Genomic DNA, 16,400 nt, shown 5'->3' on the forward strand with positions numbered 1-16,400 from the left:
AACTTCAGAAACGGAGCCGAGCACTTCAGAAACGGAGCCGAAGCAGAACCGCCACCGGTTCTCCCCTACATGTACGTGCACGGTGCCCGTCGACAATACTGGGGAAGAGCTCTTTTGGTAAATGCCAAAATGCCAAAATGAAGGCCCCAGCAGTGCGAGCGCTTCACCACTTCATGGCATGCAACCTCCGCCCAGTATGTCGATTGCGTTGGCACGTGAGCGCGTCCACCAGCAAATCGAGCCATCATCTTCGCAGCAGTGTCGCGCTGGCTCGTCCGCCCGCGCGCGCGCCTTCAATTTAGAGCTTTCAGCAGAGCTTTGACGCAATTGTAAGCATTTTGCTGCTTTCGGCAGCCGACTGAGCAGGTTGAAGCGCGGCAGACATACAGCGCCGCGATCTCCTCGCCCGGCCACCACCGCCGGCACGCCTTGAAGTTTCGGCGATCTACCAAGTGCAAGCGTTGCATGCTCTCGGCCGAGTGCGCCACGCCACATTGTCATCGCTCCACGCTCGAGCGAGCAGCAGCACTCACCGTCTGTGGCCGATGATGTATTTGATGCCCTCACAACTCTCCTGCATCTTTCTGTAGCGGTCTCACCGGAACCGGGTCCTAACGAAGAAAATGAGCATGCAACAGGCCGCCCTCAAAGGAAGGCCCACGAGGGTTGAATGAGTGAGTGAGCCCTCACTTTGCTTCGCCACGACGTGGATAGGCATGTGTGGATGGGGCCAGCTGGCTCGGTAATAAAGTGGGCCCGGTCCAAGGACTGTACGAAGCAGACAAAGCGCAGCAACTACGGTCGGGCAGAGGCCTACAAGGCTTGCAGGCTGCTACACCCGCCCAACATCAACAGCAACAAGGTGAACGTAAGCTCCGTTTTATCAAGGAGGGACATTTTTGCTTCACGCACTAAAATGTAGCATTGACAACGTTAACTCGAAACTACGTCCAGGATACCTTCCGTTTAACGTAACGTGGCGGCGCTGAGGTGAGCTCCGATCCATGCGCAGGCTCGTCTCAACCACCCTTGACGGTCTTGTCGTGCTCGACGTCGTTGTGCAGGATTTTGTCGAGGTCCTCCTTGTTCACGTGCGCCGCCTCCTCCAGGTCGCTGTCATGGGCGACGTCGAACTCCTTGCCGCGCGCCTCGGGGCCGAGGAACGTGAGAAGGACCAGGTAGGCGTACACGACGGCCATGAAGATGCAGATGACCTTTCCGTACTCATAGCGGCTCGTGCCCTCGGCGGTCGGCGGCAGCGGGTAGTTCTCACCGAGACGCGCCTCGATCGTCGACGACGCCGACGAAATGAGGTTACCCAGCTGGTAGGAAGTTCCGACGATAAGCGTGCTGTACGACGGCGGCGACAGCTCCATGAGGTGAATCGGGACGACGCCCCACGCTCCCTGCACGCAGAACTGCTCGAAGAAGGCCGCGATCATGATTTTGGTGTCGCTCGTGTAGCTGTACGGGTACAGCAGCGCGGCGCCGATGACGGCCATGACGATGATGCTGAGACGGCGGCCGAAGACTTGCGAGTAGTAGCCGACCAGGGTGCCGCCCGTGATGGCGCCGAGGTTGGCCACGACCTGCGTCACGGTGACCTCGTCAGCCGTGAACTCGAACTGATTCTTGAGCATTGTCGGGTACAGGTCCTGCGAGCCGTGAGACTGAGGGGCGCAACAGAAAAACGGTTAGCATAACGTGTTGTGACTAAATTAGTGCACAGACAAGTAACATACCATGAAGTTGAAGCCGGCCATGAGCAGCACGAGGTAAGTCAGCAGCATCCAGTGACGCTTGAACGCGACCTTGCCCTCGTCGAGGAAGGCCTTGGTGACGTTGGGCGAGGCTTCGCGCACGGCCTGGCGCTCCTGGTACACCTTGGTCTCGGGCAGGTACAGACGCGCGATGATGATCAGCACGGGCGGGCAGGCTCCGAACCAGAAGAGCGGGCGCCAGCCGTGGCTCGTCGTGTTGACCAGCGCGCGGGCGAACACGACGGCAAGCAGGTAGCCGAAGGCGTAGCCCTGCTGCATCATGCCGGAGATGATGCCGCGCGCCCGCGGGGGACAGTCCTCGAGCGCCGTGGCGGCCACGTTGCCGTACAGGCCGCCCATGGCGATGCCGAAGAACGCGCGCACCCACAGGAACTGCGTGTAGGTGTTGCAGAAGCCCGTCATCAGCTCCAGCACGATGAAGAGAATGTTGTTTACGACAAACGGCCACTTCCTGGAAAGCAAAACTCGTCAGTACCTGCGCGCAATTCACTGCCGAGCCGAAAGCAATGTGAAGATTCTTACCTTCCCCAGCGGTCCGAAGCGATACCGAACGTGATCGAGCCGACCGATCGCAGCATGAGAACGAGCGTGATGCCCCACGTGATGTCCGTCTTGGTCTTGCCGAACTCCTCGGCCAGCTCCTCGATGGTCATCGAGACGGTGAAGAAGTCGAAGGCGTCCCAGGACCACGCGATGAAGGCCACCAGGAACTGCATCCACTGCAGCCGGTTGAGCAGCCCGAGCACCTTGAACGGGTTCTCGACCTGCGCCATGGTCGGCTTGAGTGTCGTCACGCGCGACTTGAGGTACTCGCCGACGCTCATCTTCTCGTCCGACGAGTGCGGCGCGTCGGGCACGCCCGGAGTCAGAGCTGGCACGTAGCCGCTGCCCGGCGACTGAGGAATGGGGGCCATGGCTGCTGTCCGATGCAGAGGAGACGTTGGCAGTGAGCTGTGGTGGCGTTCCGAGCTCGAAGGCGCCAATTCGAGAATGAGAGATCGCTGCTGGTGCTCGGCTGAGTAGGTCGAGGCCGGCTAAGAGGTCTACAGTAGTTGCAGTTGGCAGCCACAGGTACCTGTAATGTATGTCGGGCGGGTTTAACATGGCTGCCAGCGCTTCAAGCACCTAGGCGGGGCGTCAGGCGTGGGAAGTCCATCCTCGTTGAAGCATTGAGTTGGCGGGGTCTGGTTCAACGGTGAGCTCAGCTCAGCCGTAGGAACGATGGGCAGGACCTCCGATGTGTAGGTTTGTTGAGTGGTCCCGCGCCGGCACAACTGCTGCATCCACGGTGCACCATGCCCGCGCGAGAAGGCGGTTGTCCGGTGCCGGAGGTTACCAGAGCAAAGCATACAGCATGCATTTATGCATGCGACTTCAAGGCTCTCGCATGGTTTACCGCCGGGGTTGCCCTGCTTGTGCGCACAGACTAAAACTTACTAAAACGGCGACTAAAAGTTCAACACGCTCCCTCGGGGAAAGCAGAGGACCGCCAAGTGTGCGTGCCCTGACACGTTGAAGCGAGACCACAACGGTGCCTGCCCTTCAACGGAAAGCGAGTGACGCAGGGCTCGTTGCCAAGCGGAAATGGTGCGAGGTCCGCGATCCTCTGCGGGCAATTGACTCACGCGGTAAGGTTTTACTAGCAAAAAACTGAGAACATCCGTATGTGAACCCTCTCACAACCGGTGGCCGTCCTCAAAACTTCGGAACATTTCTCTCCCAAGGCACGTCGAGCCGAGCGTGATCTGCGGAAATCCCCTGTACAAACTGCGAGCGGCGTGACGAAAAGCGTAGCGGCGACCAATTTTAATCTGCAGACGTTGAAGGCCTCGCGCATGTACTATCCTATCCTCCACCGCTTCTGTTTTGTATTTTAATCTAGCAGAAGTGGACAGAGATCTGGACCGCCGTCAGGTCAACCGCCGATCTCCCTTGAAGGGGGGCCGCCATCGTTGCTGAGCTTCGAAAACTTGGCTGAAGTGCTGGATAATGCTCGGTAATGAAGCACAGAAGAAGCGAGTTGCCATCGCGAGATACCAAGAGGTATCGGAGACGGGAGTGCAACGCTCCGCATGAAAAGCTGAGGCAGATGGCGGTCCGCGGGTACAGTACACGCGGAGGTGGCTCCGCGTGTATTAACTGCTTCAGTCGGAGGGCGATGCGCTCTCAGACAGAAAGAGCCGCTGATCGGCACGAGCAGCTCGTGGTTGAAGTGGCGGTGCCAAAGTTCAACCGTGCAAGAATGAGCCCCTTGCAAATCCCTGGCCAAGTGACACTGCGCAGTCGCGCGCCGCCGCCATTCAGCCACGGTTGCTCATTCGCAATTGCAATGGTTTGGGTGCAATATGTACATGTATCGGAGCGATCTTGGTGGCAGTGTCCGCATGGCACGGGTATCACTGCACCAGTACACTTGCGCTAATTTGCTCAGCGCTTCAAACGCCCCCGCAGCATCGGGAACCAAACCGAAATACATGTATCGCCAACTTTGCTTCTCACCAGGTAATGGTGAGGGTCCAAACGTCTATAAGACCGATTTCGAAGCATAATTGAGCTCTTCGTGTAGTACATGTTGTAGTACTTATCACTGCCAAGGTGTCCGTAGGGCTCGATCTTCAACCACGACTCACTCGTGTGACACGAGTGAGTCGTGAAGTATTGAGCCAGCTGAATGAAACGAGGTGGAAAACACGACTCGTATTTTCCTCCTCGTTTCCGTTTCATTCTGCTGGCTCAATACTTCGGACTTATCAAGAGCTCGTGGGCCCGTTGATCAAGTCTGGGGGGTAGATTGCACCTGCTGAATCAGGGTCAGAGGACGCTTGGCCAGGAAAGCAACTCCATAGGTCCCAACGAACATCTACACGTACGACGCCGTACTACTAGTATTTGTTTTTACTTTTGCTCAACAAAAAAAAACTGCAGCAGTCTAAGGCCGCGTGCGAAGCACGCGCAGGTAAACTCAGGCTTAGCAAACGTGCTTGGATGGTCAATGCAAAAGCAACACGTTGAAATTGCAATTCTGTAAGTGACTAAAATTCAGAAGACAAGTTCAAATGCTCCACCCTTATAACTTGTTGGCTTCTTCTACTTTTTATGATGAACTTGTTCTGCCTTCGGGCCGATACAAGTACCCGGGCAAAATAACATAATAATGAAAGAGGATGTCGCGCAGACTTGGAAGACACATCAATTGCCCGAAAAGTGTCGGGCGTGTACTTACTGTTCTTCGAGAATCTCAATGCACAGTAAGCATGCGCCCAAATTGAGATGAAGCGGTGGTGCAGTACATGTATCAGATTGCATTGCTCCTTTGCCTAAAGCGCTGACGGCCGCCTACTCCAGAGCTGAATCCTGCTTCGTTTCGTTTGTGTTTCGTTTTGAGTTGAGGTGAGGTGCACTACAGTCTTTTAGCCTAACTAACGTCCTAATAAATGCCCAATCCTCCAGCGCTTACAGGTCGGAGATCTTACTTCCTCCCCAATGATGACACTCCAGCCCTCCCATGCTGCAACCTGTCAGCGAATTCGTGTGATGGGGCAAAAACAAGGCTGGTAGTATCCGTGAACGGCCCACCAAGCTAGTGCTCGGACTTCTCGATCGTTAATCCAACATTCATTCAACGCCAAAAAATATCGTTTGCAGGACCACAATGTCACTATAAGTATACCAGGACTACTTTTCGTGAGAATTTAGAAGAAGAATCGACATGATTTCTGTGCTACCGTAGTTTAGACACCTCACGTAAAACTACTTGACTGCTTACGTGGTATCCAATGCGGCTTGGTGCGATGCTATGGTGTCGATCGACAGGTCATAACCCAAACGGCTAAGCACTTCGGCTAGTGCCGCAAGATCGACTCTCAACTCCTCCGCGTGGCGATAGATAAACTTGCAGTGACTTCGCTAGGACGATTTGATGTTGGCAATACTGGTTAGGAGCTTTCGACGACGAGCGTGCTGTAACGACGGCGGCGACAGCTCCATGAGGACAAGGACGTTTTTGTGTGTGACGCTATGATAGCTTTGACTTCTTCACCGTAAGGAAAAGATGTTCAGCTAGTACAACTCGGATGGGTGTCAAGTAAATACCTAATTTAGACTTTCGACGAGTAAACAAAACTAATGACTGTGATGGAATGAAACCATGATCTCCGCAAGCTACAACTGTAAATTTTAAGTATACGTCGTGCAACAAAGGTTAACTACTTTCCACCTTGAACAGCGTGCTGACCTTAATGCCGAAAGCTTATTGATGTCCAGGCCCATCGGTAAACTGCTGCGAGCCATGACACTGCATATGAACCGTCGTGCCGTCCGTAAAGCGAACTGAACTGACAGCGGTTCTTCGCAATGTGTTCCAAGATACTCCTTCATCACGGGACAATGAATCACATAATACCTGGGCCCCAGTGAGAACTTTAATTAAAGGGTTAAAACGCGAAAATTGGTGCTGTCGCGCTGGATCTCACTGCGTGATTTCCGTAGGTGTTAGGTTTATGGTGGTCTAGAATCACACGCAACGTATCGTTGAGTTTTGAACTTTCACCGAAATTTAATAGATTGTATGCTTCATCTACCTCTTCTACTTCTTGCCGCCATCGAGGAGAGGAGCAAGTTCGCCAGGCATTACCTGTTGTTAATTGAACTTGGCAAAATGTCCACTTAATTAAGCGTAATAAGAACTATGGAGTGAGAAGCATGTCCCCCCTCTCCTTTAATAATAAGGGGTGAGGTCTATTAAAGCTAAAGAAGATGTAAGGTGAGCCGTATGCAGCTAACGAGTGAAACGCTATTAGTGGTGATGATAACACCTTCTTAATGTAGAGTGTGAGCAGGAGTGCAGATGAAACCATATGTTCCAAGTGCAACCAAGTACCAACTGTCAAGTACTAACTATCAGATCCTAATCTGAGTAGGCAAATCACCGCATCTGATTGGCTCAATCAACGGGGTGACACTAAACAACTCCGGACACTTAACACCTAGATTTCGGTACTTTGATCCTGATAAATATAAAGTTACTAATATACAACGATGGCGTACTCTCCTGAGCAATACCAAGCTAGCAAGGAACGTATCAAAGCAGCGCAGAAGCGCTACTACCAGCGCACACGCGAAGCCCGTTTATCTTATCAAAAAGACTACGATGACAAGAATAGAGACCAGATTCGAGCTCGCAAGCGTAAACCCAAAACCGAACTTATTGATGGTGAAGTCGAACTTAATAATGAAACCGAACTTAATTAATTAATTAATTTTTTTCCTCGGATAAAAAGTCGCCTATGATATAAAGTCAATCCTGATACAAGACCCAATATTATAAAGTCGTTTTTTCGGAGAATAATATAGCCACCGATATATAGCAATGTTCGCATACGAGCTTGAAGGTCTTAAGAGATTAAATATTAACCCAATCCGATGGGGTAGCAGCTACCGTATTAAGGTACGTGGCAAGACGGGGCGCATGGTATACATTAGCAACATTTCCCACCCCATCAACCAAAAATTGGTAGCGAAGCAGTACAAGATCAGTCTAGGCAAGCTCCAAAAGAATTTGGCTGCTGATTTCAAGGAAGACAGTAAGTACCGCTTCTACCAAGGCAAACACATGGAGTCGCACCTATATGAGGGAATCCAGCCTGCTGACTTCTACGACAAGCTTGAGAACGTGCTTGCAACCCAGAAGTCTGCCTTCAAGGTCAACATCGCTCTTGGATACAAGCTTGTCAGCAGAACCGATGACAGCGAGACTCGCTACTTCCACCCGAATATTAGCAACACATCTGTATTTAGCACTCCTGTGGCTATCAACAGCAAGGCTGATATTCGTAAGAAGGTGATCTCGGAGATTCGCTCCATGGAGTTGGCTGACAAGCTCAACTACCCCAGATCCGGGTACATGGTGAAGGGTATTACTGGCTTCAAAATCTATATCTACCAGCGCGACCATGCGCTGGGCGATAGTGAGGCTGTCATTCCTAAGGTGATCCGCGATAACAAGCACGTCATCAACTTCCCCAAGACGAATAACAAGTGTGTCTTCCACTGCATTGCTTATCACAAGCAGGAGGGGGCGAAGAAGGATCCACGCAGAATCCAGGCTCTGGTGAAACAAGCCTTCAAGCAGTACTGTTCGTACAAGGAGATCACCTACACTCTGGGTCTGTTCCGCAATTTCAAGCCTATCGATATTCTCCAATTCGATGAGCTTGAGGAGTGCTTCAAGCTGAACATCAACGTCTTCACCATGGATGTTGAGACGGGCAAGGTTGAATGCATTCGCCGCTCGGACAAGGACTATGATTCGATAAACATCCTGTCGCACGAGAATCACGCTCTCTACATCACGAACATTGATATGCTCCAGCAGAAGTACCAATGCTCCAAGTGTGAGATGGTGTTTGTCAGCTCTGATAAGCTACGCAACCACACCAAGAACCAGTGTGAACTCGTGAACATCGAATCGTTCCCAGCTCAGCCAACCATCTACCAACCCGCTCCGAATAGCATTCGTTCCAAACTGACTAAGTACTCCATCGAGGATGCTGACCATTACATCGATCACTTCATTGTATATGATTTTGAGGCTATCCTCAAGCCTACGGGTGTCAAACACGGAGAGAATACTATCTTCACAGACGAACACATCCCTGTGTCTGTTTCCGTAGCCAACAGCTTGACTGAGGAGGTGCGATGCTTTGTCAGCGATGATCCAAAGGAGTTGCTCAAGGATATGTTCCAGTACATCGAGGAAGTTGCGGCTAAGATTCAGCGTTATAACGTCTCGAAGTATGAGACTTTGCTACACAAGATCATCAACGTCCATGGTTTGACTGACGCTGAGGTTCCTGGCCTAGACTTGGGTAAGACGTACAAGATGGAAGATGTCAATGCTTGGATTCAGAACGGAGATTTTGCTAGTTTCTTCGATCTCCACAGCAAGCTCACATTCGGTAAGAAGCGCTCTGACTATGGTAAGCTGAAGCAGTGCATTGATCAGGTACCAGTACTCGGATTCAACTCTGGACGATACGACATCAACCTTATCAAGGCGGACCTGTTTGCAGTCATCGGTACTGACAACATCACATCAGTCAGCAAGAACCCTAGCTACATGTGCATCGCCACGTCAGACATGAAGATGCTTGACATTAGCAACTATGTTCCGGCAGGCACCAGCTATGCAAAGTACTTGTTGACATATCTCGGTGAGTGCAAGTGTGATGACAAGATTCGATGCGTCTGTGGCCTAGGAAAAGGTATCTTCCCGTACGAGTACATTACGTAATTTGACGTACTCAGTCAGTCGGAAGTCCCTCCTAAGTCGGCATTCGACGGCACTCTCCGTAGCACTAGCATCAGTGATGAGGACTTTGCGCGGGTACAGTTCGTATGGGGACACTATGGCATGAAGTCAATCAAGGATCTACTCATTTGGTACAACAACCTCGATGTAGTCCCCTTCATCAAGGCCATCAAAGCCCAGCGAGAACTATTCAAACGTTTCGAACTTGATATGTTCGCTGATGGTGTGTCGCTACCTGGTCTCTCTGAGAAAGTCATGTATCAGACGTGCTTCAACAACCTCCAGCAACCAAGTAAGGAGCCTGCGGAAGCGTTTGACTTTCCCACTAGTCGCTTAAGTGGATATAAGACCCAGGATGCTGATGCCGATCGCGAATTCAATATGACGCTAGAACACGTCAACGACTTGCTAGAGCGACAAAAGTACCTGTGCGGGTTATGCTACAAGCAACTCACAGCTGATACTGCCTCGGCCGACCGAATCAATAACAAGCTCGGACACATCGATGGCAATATCTTGATCAGCTGTGTGGGATGCAATGTTGCTCGCAAGAACATGTCGCTAAAGGGCTTCCGCCATAAGAAGCTACTTGAATTCAACTCAGACAGGTTGGTGTACAGTATCGATAGAGAGGAGAAGGACATCTACACCAAGATGAAGGCGAACATTGCTGGTGGTCCTTCTATCATCTTCAACAGATACGCAAAACGCAACGAAACTAAGATTCGAGGGGGTAAGATCTGCAAAAAGATCATCGGCTACGATGCTAATGCTCTGTATTTGTGGGCTCTTGGTAACGAGATGCCATGTGGACGGTTGACCACCATCGAGGCATACACAGGGATCGTCGATGATATTGTAAATGGCAAGATCTTTGGCTTCCTAGAGTGTGATATCCGTACACCAGAGCATCTCAAACCCTATTTCAGTGAAATGACCCCAATTTTCAAGAACACCCTTATCGACTGCAGCGATCGGAGTGTCATCGGTCTGCACATGTTCGAGTACAACGAGGGGTGCAAGCAAAGCCGAGCAAAGCCGGCTCGCAAACTCATCGGGAGCTACTTTGGTGAGAAGATCCTCATTTATGCACCGCTACTCAAATGGTACATTTCTCATGGCATGGAGATCACCAAGACTTACAGCTTCATCAGGGCTAGCTCTCACAAGGCGTTTGCTCCATTCATGGAAGCCGTATCGAACGCGCGACGGGAAGGTGATGCCGATAAGTCTAAGGCCATGATTGCTGAGATGATGAAACTAGTAGGTAATTCAGCGTTCGGTCGCAGTGGCATGGACATGAGCAAGCATAAGGAGGTCAAGTATGAGTCGGATGAGAAGGCAATTAAATCAAAGATTGAGCACTTCACCTTCCATGGAATGGAAGAGTTGAATGATTCATGTGAATTCACAATGAAGAAGAGAAAGCTCAACAACAAGAACCCAATTCATCTCTCGATTGCAATCTATCAGCTCGCTAAGCTCCGCATGCTTGAGTTCTACTACGATTTTATTGACTTCTACTTCGACCGCTCAAATTTTCAGTATCAGGAGATGGACACCGACTCTGGCTACATCGCTTTCAGCTGTGAAAAGCCATTTGAGGAGTGCATCAAGCCTGAGCTTCGTGAGCATTTTCAGCAGCACAAGTATGAGTGGTTCCCGCGCGACTATAATGAGACTGTAGCCAAGTTTGATCGTCGAACCCCTGGTTTATTTAAGGAAGAGTGGTCTGGTGATGCTATGGTATCATTGTCCTCTAAGAACTACATTTGCTACCTACCAGATGAATCTTACAAGGTCAAGGTTTCAGCGAAGGGAGTCCAGCAGAGTGCTGGACGCAATGGCGACGTCCTCAACCCAGATGGCTTTGAATCAGTTGTTCGCGATCGCATCACGCTACAGGGTACCAACAAGGGGTTTAGACTCAGTAAGGAGAGTAAGTCAATAATTACGTACAGCCAGACTAAAACAGCTCTAAATTACTACTCGTGTACTTGCGGATGGTATCACCACCGAGCCGCTCGACATATAAGCAACTACCCGGCAGGGGATTTTTTTTTGTTTTATAACCATATAGAGCGATGGATCAGCTGTTGTCCAAATTATACTATAACCCCAAAACGGGCTATGTGGGGGCACAAGCCTTGTACCAGAAGGCGAAAGAACTAAAGCCGAATATAACAATGAAAATCGTCAAGGAATGGTTCTCAAACCAGAGCGATATTCAGCGATTTCAGGAGCAGAAGAAGCGATACGATGGGTTCAAAATAGCTTCGCATAACCCTAACTCTTGGCAAATTGACCTCGCGTTTTGGGAGAAGCGACCAATTTTGACTGCTATCAATATCAACTCGAGGTTGGGCTTTGCCAAGGTCTTATCGAACAAGACAGCAGCAACTGTGTTAGCAGCGCTTAAAGCGTTTGTTCGACTCCATAAAGTGGATATCATTACAAGCGATAACGGTAGCGAGTTCATGAACTCGCAGGCTCAAGCATACTTCAAATCCAAAAAAATTGAACACTACAACAACGATCCAGGTGATCACGGTACTATGGGAAAAATCGAGCGATTTAACAGAACGTTGAAGCAGAGACTAACTAAAATGTCCCCCAATAGAATTACGCAAAAGCTTATTGGTGATGTGATCGAAAACTACAATAGCACGTTTCATCGTTCGATTGGTATGACCCCGAGTGATGCCAAAGGTAAAGTAATGGATGCGGATCTGAGTCATAATCAAGCAGAAGCCGATAGAATTGAGAAGGAGTTTGAGGTCGGATCAAGCGTATTATACCGTCTCAAGAAGCATGCATTTGGTAAGGAATCGGCTCGGTGGAGCAATGCAGTCTACATGATAGTTGGAATTGATGGCTACCGAGTCCAAATCCGCTCAAAGAATGGTCATACCCTCTACAAGGCTCCAAACGATCTTAAACTGGTCAAAACAGAGACTACAGATGCTACTATTAATCGAGGTGATATTCTTGAGGCGGAAAAGATCTTGGATCATAAGAAGACACGGACTGGGAAGTACAAATATCTGATAAAATGGCTCGGTAATGAACTTGACTCCTGGGAGCCACAAGATAATCTTAGATTTGTCAATAAGAACAAGAGATCAACCTTAGAGAATGAGTACTGGAAGTCGATAAAAAAATGAGTCGAACTAGCTTCAAAATAAGTTTAATAGAGCAATCCTCTGTAAGCTTTGACTCATCTATATCTATCAATTTAGTTTTTGAAAACGATTGCATAAATATATGACTTCATATAGATAAAAGAATGTGTTCCAACTGCGTAGAGAACCAACGTGAGCTTGTACAGCTCCGACGAAAGCTGTGGATCATTCAGGAGGTAAGTCGAATCAAAAATGAGTTGCTGAATCTTGATGCAAGCGCGAATTTTCGTAAGACAGTGGTCAATCATAAATACAGACACGAATTGGAGGAAATCTTTGGCGTTCCATTCCATTGTATTAAAGACCAATATTTAAATCTATTAAACGAACGAAATCGTATTTGTCATTCGTATCTACCTTTCCGCCATGACTCAGTTATGCCGAGCTATTGGTAATTCGAATACTCATTTTTTTATGCCTAACATCTATATAGGATCGATATGTTTCCAAATTTTACATCACTTGCTCAAAGAGAGCAGAAGCGACTAGAGTTGCTCGAAAGAGCTCAACGACGGGTTCGACAAGCCAATTCCAAGCGTCAGATGTACGAAGGCGCATCATGGGCTAGTGACATCATCAAGGGCATCACCACCGTTACTAAGAAAACAGCTGAATCCACACAGACTGATATTTCTGTCGGACCTGACGAAGAAACGCCTGATGAATTAAAAATTCCGCTCGCGGAAATCTTAAAAAAAAGCTGAAAATTGAAAACTCCCAGAAAAACCCTGAGTCCTCAACATCAACTAAAACTGAAGCCATGCCAAATGTTCATCCGTTAATGGTAGATGCTGGTGTTAGCGCAGTACCTACAACAAGCGATGCAGAAGCTACTGTTAAGCCTCAAACAAGTGATGCTTCGACCACAGCAAAGCCTCAAACCAGTGATGGTTGGGTCCACGTGAGACCTGATATGAATGATGTTGGAATTGATAATAGTGCAAGAATGACAGATACTGGTGTAAACACTGACATATTCAATGAGAAAAAGGCAGACACCTCTATTCGAGATATTGAGGAGCAAGTTCATGCGCGTGAATGGATTAAAAAGTTCTTTACGGACAATCCTAACTGGGTGGCGCTTGGTATTCACCCAGTGAAAAAGAAAACTGGTAGAGATGATCAAAACCTAGTAATTAGTGAAAAGGGTTCTCTTCGCTCAGTGCGTAGCGGTCGTAAATACAAGAGATATCACTTGATCGATTGGATTGCCACTGAAGGAAAGATTCGCGATATTTTCTACGATGGGGAAAGCAACTCGATCGATGAAGTTGATGCGATGCGTAGGGAAGACAAACCACCTCGATCAGATAGAAAGCGGAGAGGTGATGATGATATTGAGGACTTAGATACTCCACTTAAGGAGCCAAGACTAGATTTAAAGTACAAGGACAAATCTACTTCTACAAAGCTAGATGATGACGACGCCAAGTACAATCTTACATGGTTGATTATTCAAAATAGTGCTTTGCTAGAAGCCAATCATCTTCATAAGCAAATCAATCCTATCCTCAAGGACGGGAAAATTTATAAAGAGGGGTATCTATGGCTTGACGCCAATTTCCGAATCTATGTATTTGGAACCGACACTAATAAGCATCGCCCTGCTGTACAGAAAGAAGTCAATTGGATAGCCACACTCGAGCGATTCGTAGCAATGGTTAAGGATAAGGGATTGGTGCTATCGCTAAACACTCAAATGGATAAGGAGAAACTTGCCAAAGCATACGATGCGTTTGATGGGGACTTTGAAGAACTTCCAGGACTTAAAACCGGAAAAGATGAAGATATGGATAAATTAATGTCTATCCCAGATCTCGAAGCTAAAACCATCCTCACCCAGTACTATAAGAAACTTGCTAATAATGGAGTATCGATTGCCACAAGGTTGTATCCGATTGTTGATTCCGATAAGGGTATTAAAACCCATCCTACTTACTATCTTGGCATGCCGATAGATACTAAACCACTGAACTTCAAGAATGCACAGCACAAACCAGTGAAGGGTGATGCTATGGCTTACCTAATGAAAACTATCAGATGGATGGATACATTTCAATCCTTACTAACCAAGCTTGAAGATTATGGTAAGTACGTTGATGAGAATGATGATAAGAATTTAGAGAAAATTCTTGATGATAACCTCAAACTACTCCGTGAAGCTATCTTCAGCAACGTTTTGTGACATTAAAAGCCCACTAGGTTACGATGGCTATGAGGACGCGCAGCTACAAAAGCTACACGATGAGGCTGAAGAAGCCTATCGCGCATACGGAGAAGCCTACAGTCAGCTGGAAAAGAATCTACATGATTTAAAGAGCTCAAATTCAGAAGCCGATAAGGACGCTGTAAGAGCTTCAAAAGCAGCTGTAAAAGCTACTAAGGCAGCGTATACGGTTAAGAAACGTGATTATATAACCAGAGCACAAGAACTCAATGAAATTAGGTACAATGATCATCCAATGCCCGATTCGGCTCGAGCAAGGGTGGACCGAGCTAATGTCCGTGCTCACTTTCGTCATTTAGCTCAAGGTAGCGGGCTTAAGGGGCGAGGATTGCGTGGTGCAGGAGTTGCTCCATTGGAAGGTGTGGTTCGCCGAGGTCGTACCTATAATCTCAACGAGATCCAGGGATTAGCTACACCTAGTGCCTATACCTATAAGCAGCTTGGGAGCAAATACATCAGAATTCCCGATCTTGATGCAAAAACACTGGTCATTGTACAGCCGAATCGCCGAAAATGTGGTCCAAAATGTCAAATCAGTGAGAGTCTCCAAAGAATGATCCGAACCTTAGTCTATAAGCAGCAAATTGATCAAGCCTCATACGATAAGCTATCGATCGATGATAAGAAGCTTTTCAAGGAAATCCTAGCAATCACTCACCTCCAGTACAACTTCCACGACAAGCTTGAGGATCCACTTTCGACGCTCCGCGCCGAGTATGACAAGCTGAAAGGTGAATTAGAGCTAGGAAACGATAATCCTAGCATCATCAAACAGCTGAAGTCTCTCACGGTGGATATGTACAGCAATCGTCTGATTGATGATAAGGAGTTCAAGGAAATTATCACTCGATTACTATAAACTATGAAATTTCCTACTACTCTAATTATCGCTTGGGCCATTTTTATTTTCGGACTAATATAGCTATGTTCTTTTTCAACCCCCGCATCATCGCCAGTTCAGGCGGCAGCTATGGAGACAACAGCGATCTCAACATTGCTGAGCTCAAGTCCATCATGAAGAATCTAATCATCCATGACCGACCTCAACAGACCCAAGCAGCAGCATGGGCTACTGACCTCGATAAGTCAATCAAGAAGGTGGAAGCAGCTACCCAAACGGAAGGTGGACGGGTATGGGCGTACCAGCCGAAAAAAAAGTCGAAGAGCGTGAAAACCTTTGCTCTATAGAGATACTTCTGTTTGTTTCTCACGGTAGACTCTAATTTTTTTATCACCGATATCGATAGCCATGATAGCATTCTTGCCGTTGTGGACATTGCGCATGGGGATATAAGCATTATCACCAGTAGATACTACTCCATCGCGCATCGTTATTGAGCCGATGACTTGACCAGTTTCAGGATTTGTCAAATCCTTTGTGATCTGCCTTTTACTTGGTACGCAACCCATGATATATATACTCTACCAAAGATATTTTTTCGAGAACCAATCGGCTGTGTATAGATTTGATTCGTCAAGGGGTCCATGCCTCTTGTAGTAGCTCTCTCGGCGAGCCTTATCGTTATGATCGTAGTCTTTGTAAGCTTTCAACGATGTGCGATCTCGATACTGTTGATAAGGCTCACCAGTCCGCTTAATAGCACCAAAAGATACAACCCTCCCATCAGTAAAAACAGCATCATATTTTTTGCCTTTTCGAGTTGATAGTCGGAACTTGAATGGAGCCATTCTATATAATTGAGTCCAATTTTTGCTTGAGTTCATTGATTTGTTGCTGCTGCTGTTGAATCGCTTTGCACAGAACCGATGTCAGGCTAGATAGATCTATACCCCATGGATTGATTGGAAATCCATCAGCATTGAGATCATCGTTTGCTCCGATATCAACAGATTCCGGTATAACCTCATACATTTCCTGCGCGATGAATCCAACATGTGAG

General features: G+C 48.1%; 3 protein-coding genes across 3 annotated transcripts; 2 read left to right on the top strand and 1 right to left on the bottom strand.

Moving 5' to 3' along the window:
• Nucleotides 1-1,019: 1,019 nt before the first annotated feature.
• On the bottom strand, nt 1,020-2,695 carry PHYSODRAFT_317154 (hypothetical protein; the record flags this gene model as incomplete). Its single annotated transcript, XM_009533706.1, has 3 exons — nt 1,020-1,670; nt 1,743-2,232; nt 2,304-2,695. The coding sequence occupies 3 exons, from the start codon at nt 2,693-2,695 to the stop codon at nt 1,020-1,022; spliced, it is 1,533 nt and encodes a 510-aa protein (XP_009532001.1).
• A 4,123-nt stretch (nt 2,696-6,818) lies between these two features.
• PHYSODRAFT_516269 (hypothetical protein) lies at nt 6,819-7,031 on the top strand (the record flags this gene model as incomplete). The annotated part of the gene is made up of 1 exon (XM_009533707.1): nt 6,819-7,031. One exon carries the CDS (start codon nt 6,819-6,821, stop codon nt 7,029-7,031), a length of 213 nt encoding a protein of 70 aa, XP_009532002.1.
• Nucleotides 7,032-7,248: 217 nt separating this feature from the next.
• PHYSODRAFT_336180 (hypothetical protein) lies at nt 7,249-15,687 on the top strand (the record flags this gene model as incomplete). The annotated part of the gene is made up of 3 exons (XM_009533708.1): nt 7,249-9,053; nt 9,135-11,029; nt 15,422-15,687. The coding sequence occupies 3 exons, from the start codon at nt 7,249-7,251 to the stop codon at nt 15,685-15,687; spliced, it is 3,966 nt and encodes a 1,321-aa protein (XP_009532003.1).
• Nucleotides 15,688-16,400: the final 713 nt, after the last annotated feature.

Source organism: Phytophthora sojae (assembly GCF_000149755.1).
Source record: "Phytophthora sojae unplaced genomic scaffold PHYSOscaffold_7, whole genome shotgun sequence".
Lineage (NCBI taxonomy): Eukaryota > Oomycota > Peronosporomycetes > Peronosporales > Peronosporaceae > Phytophthora > Phytophthora sojae.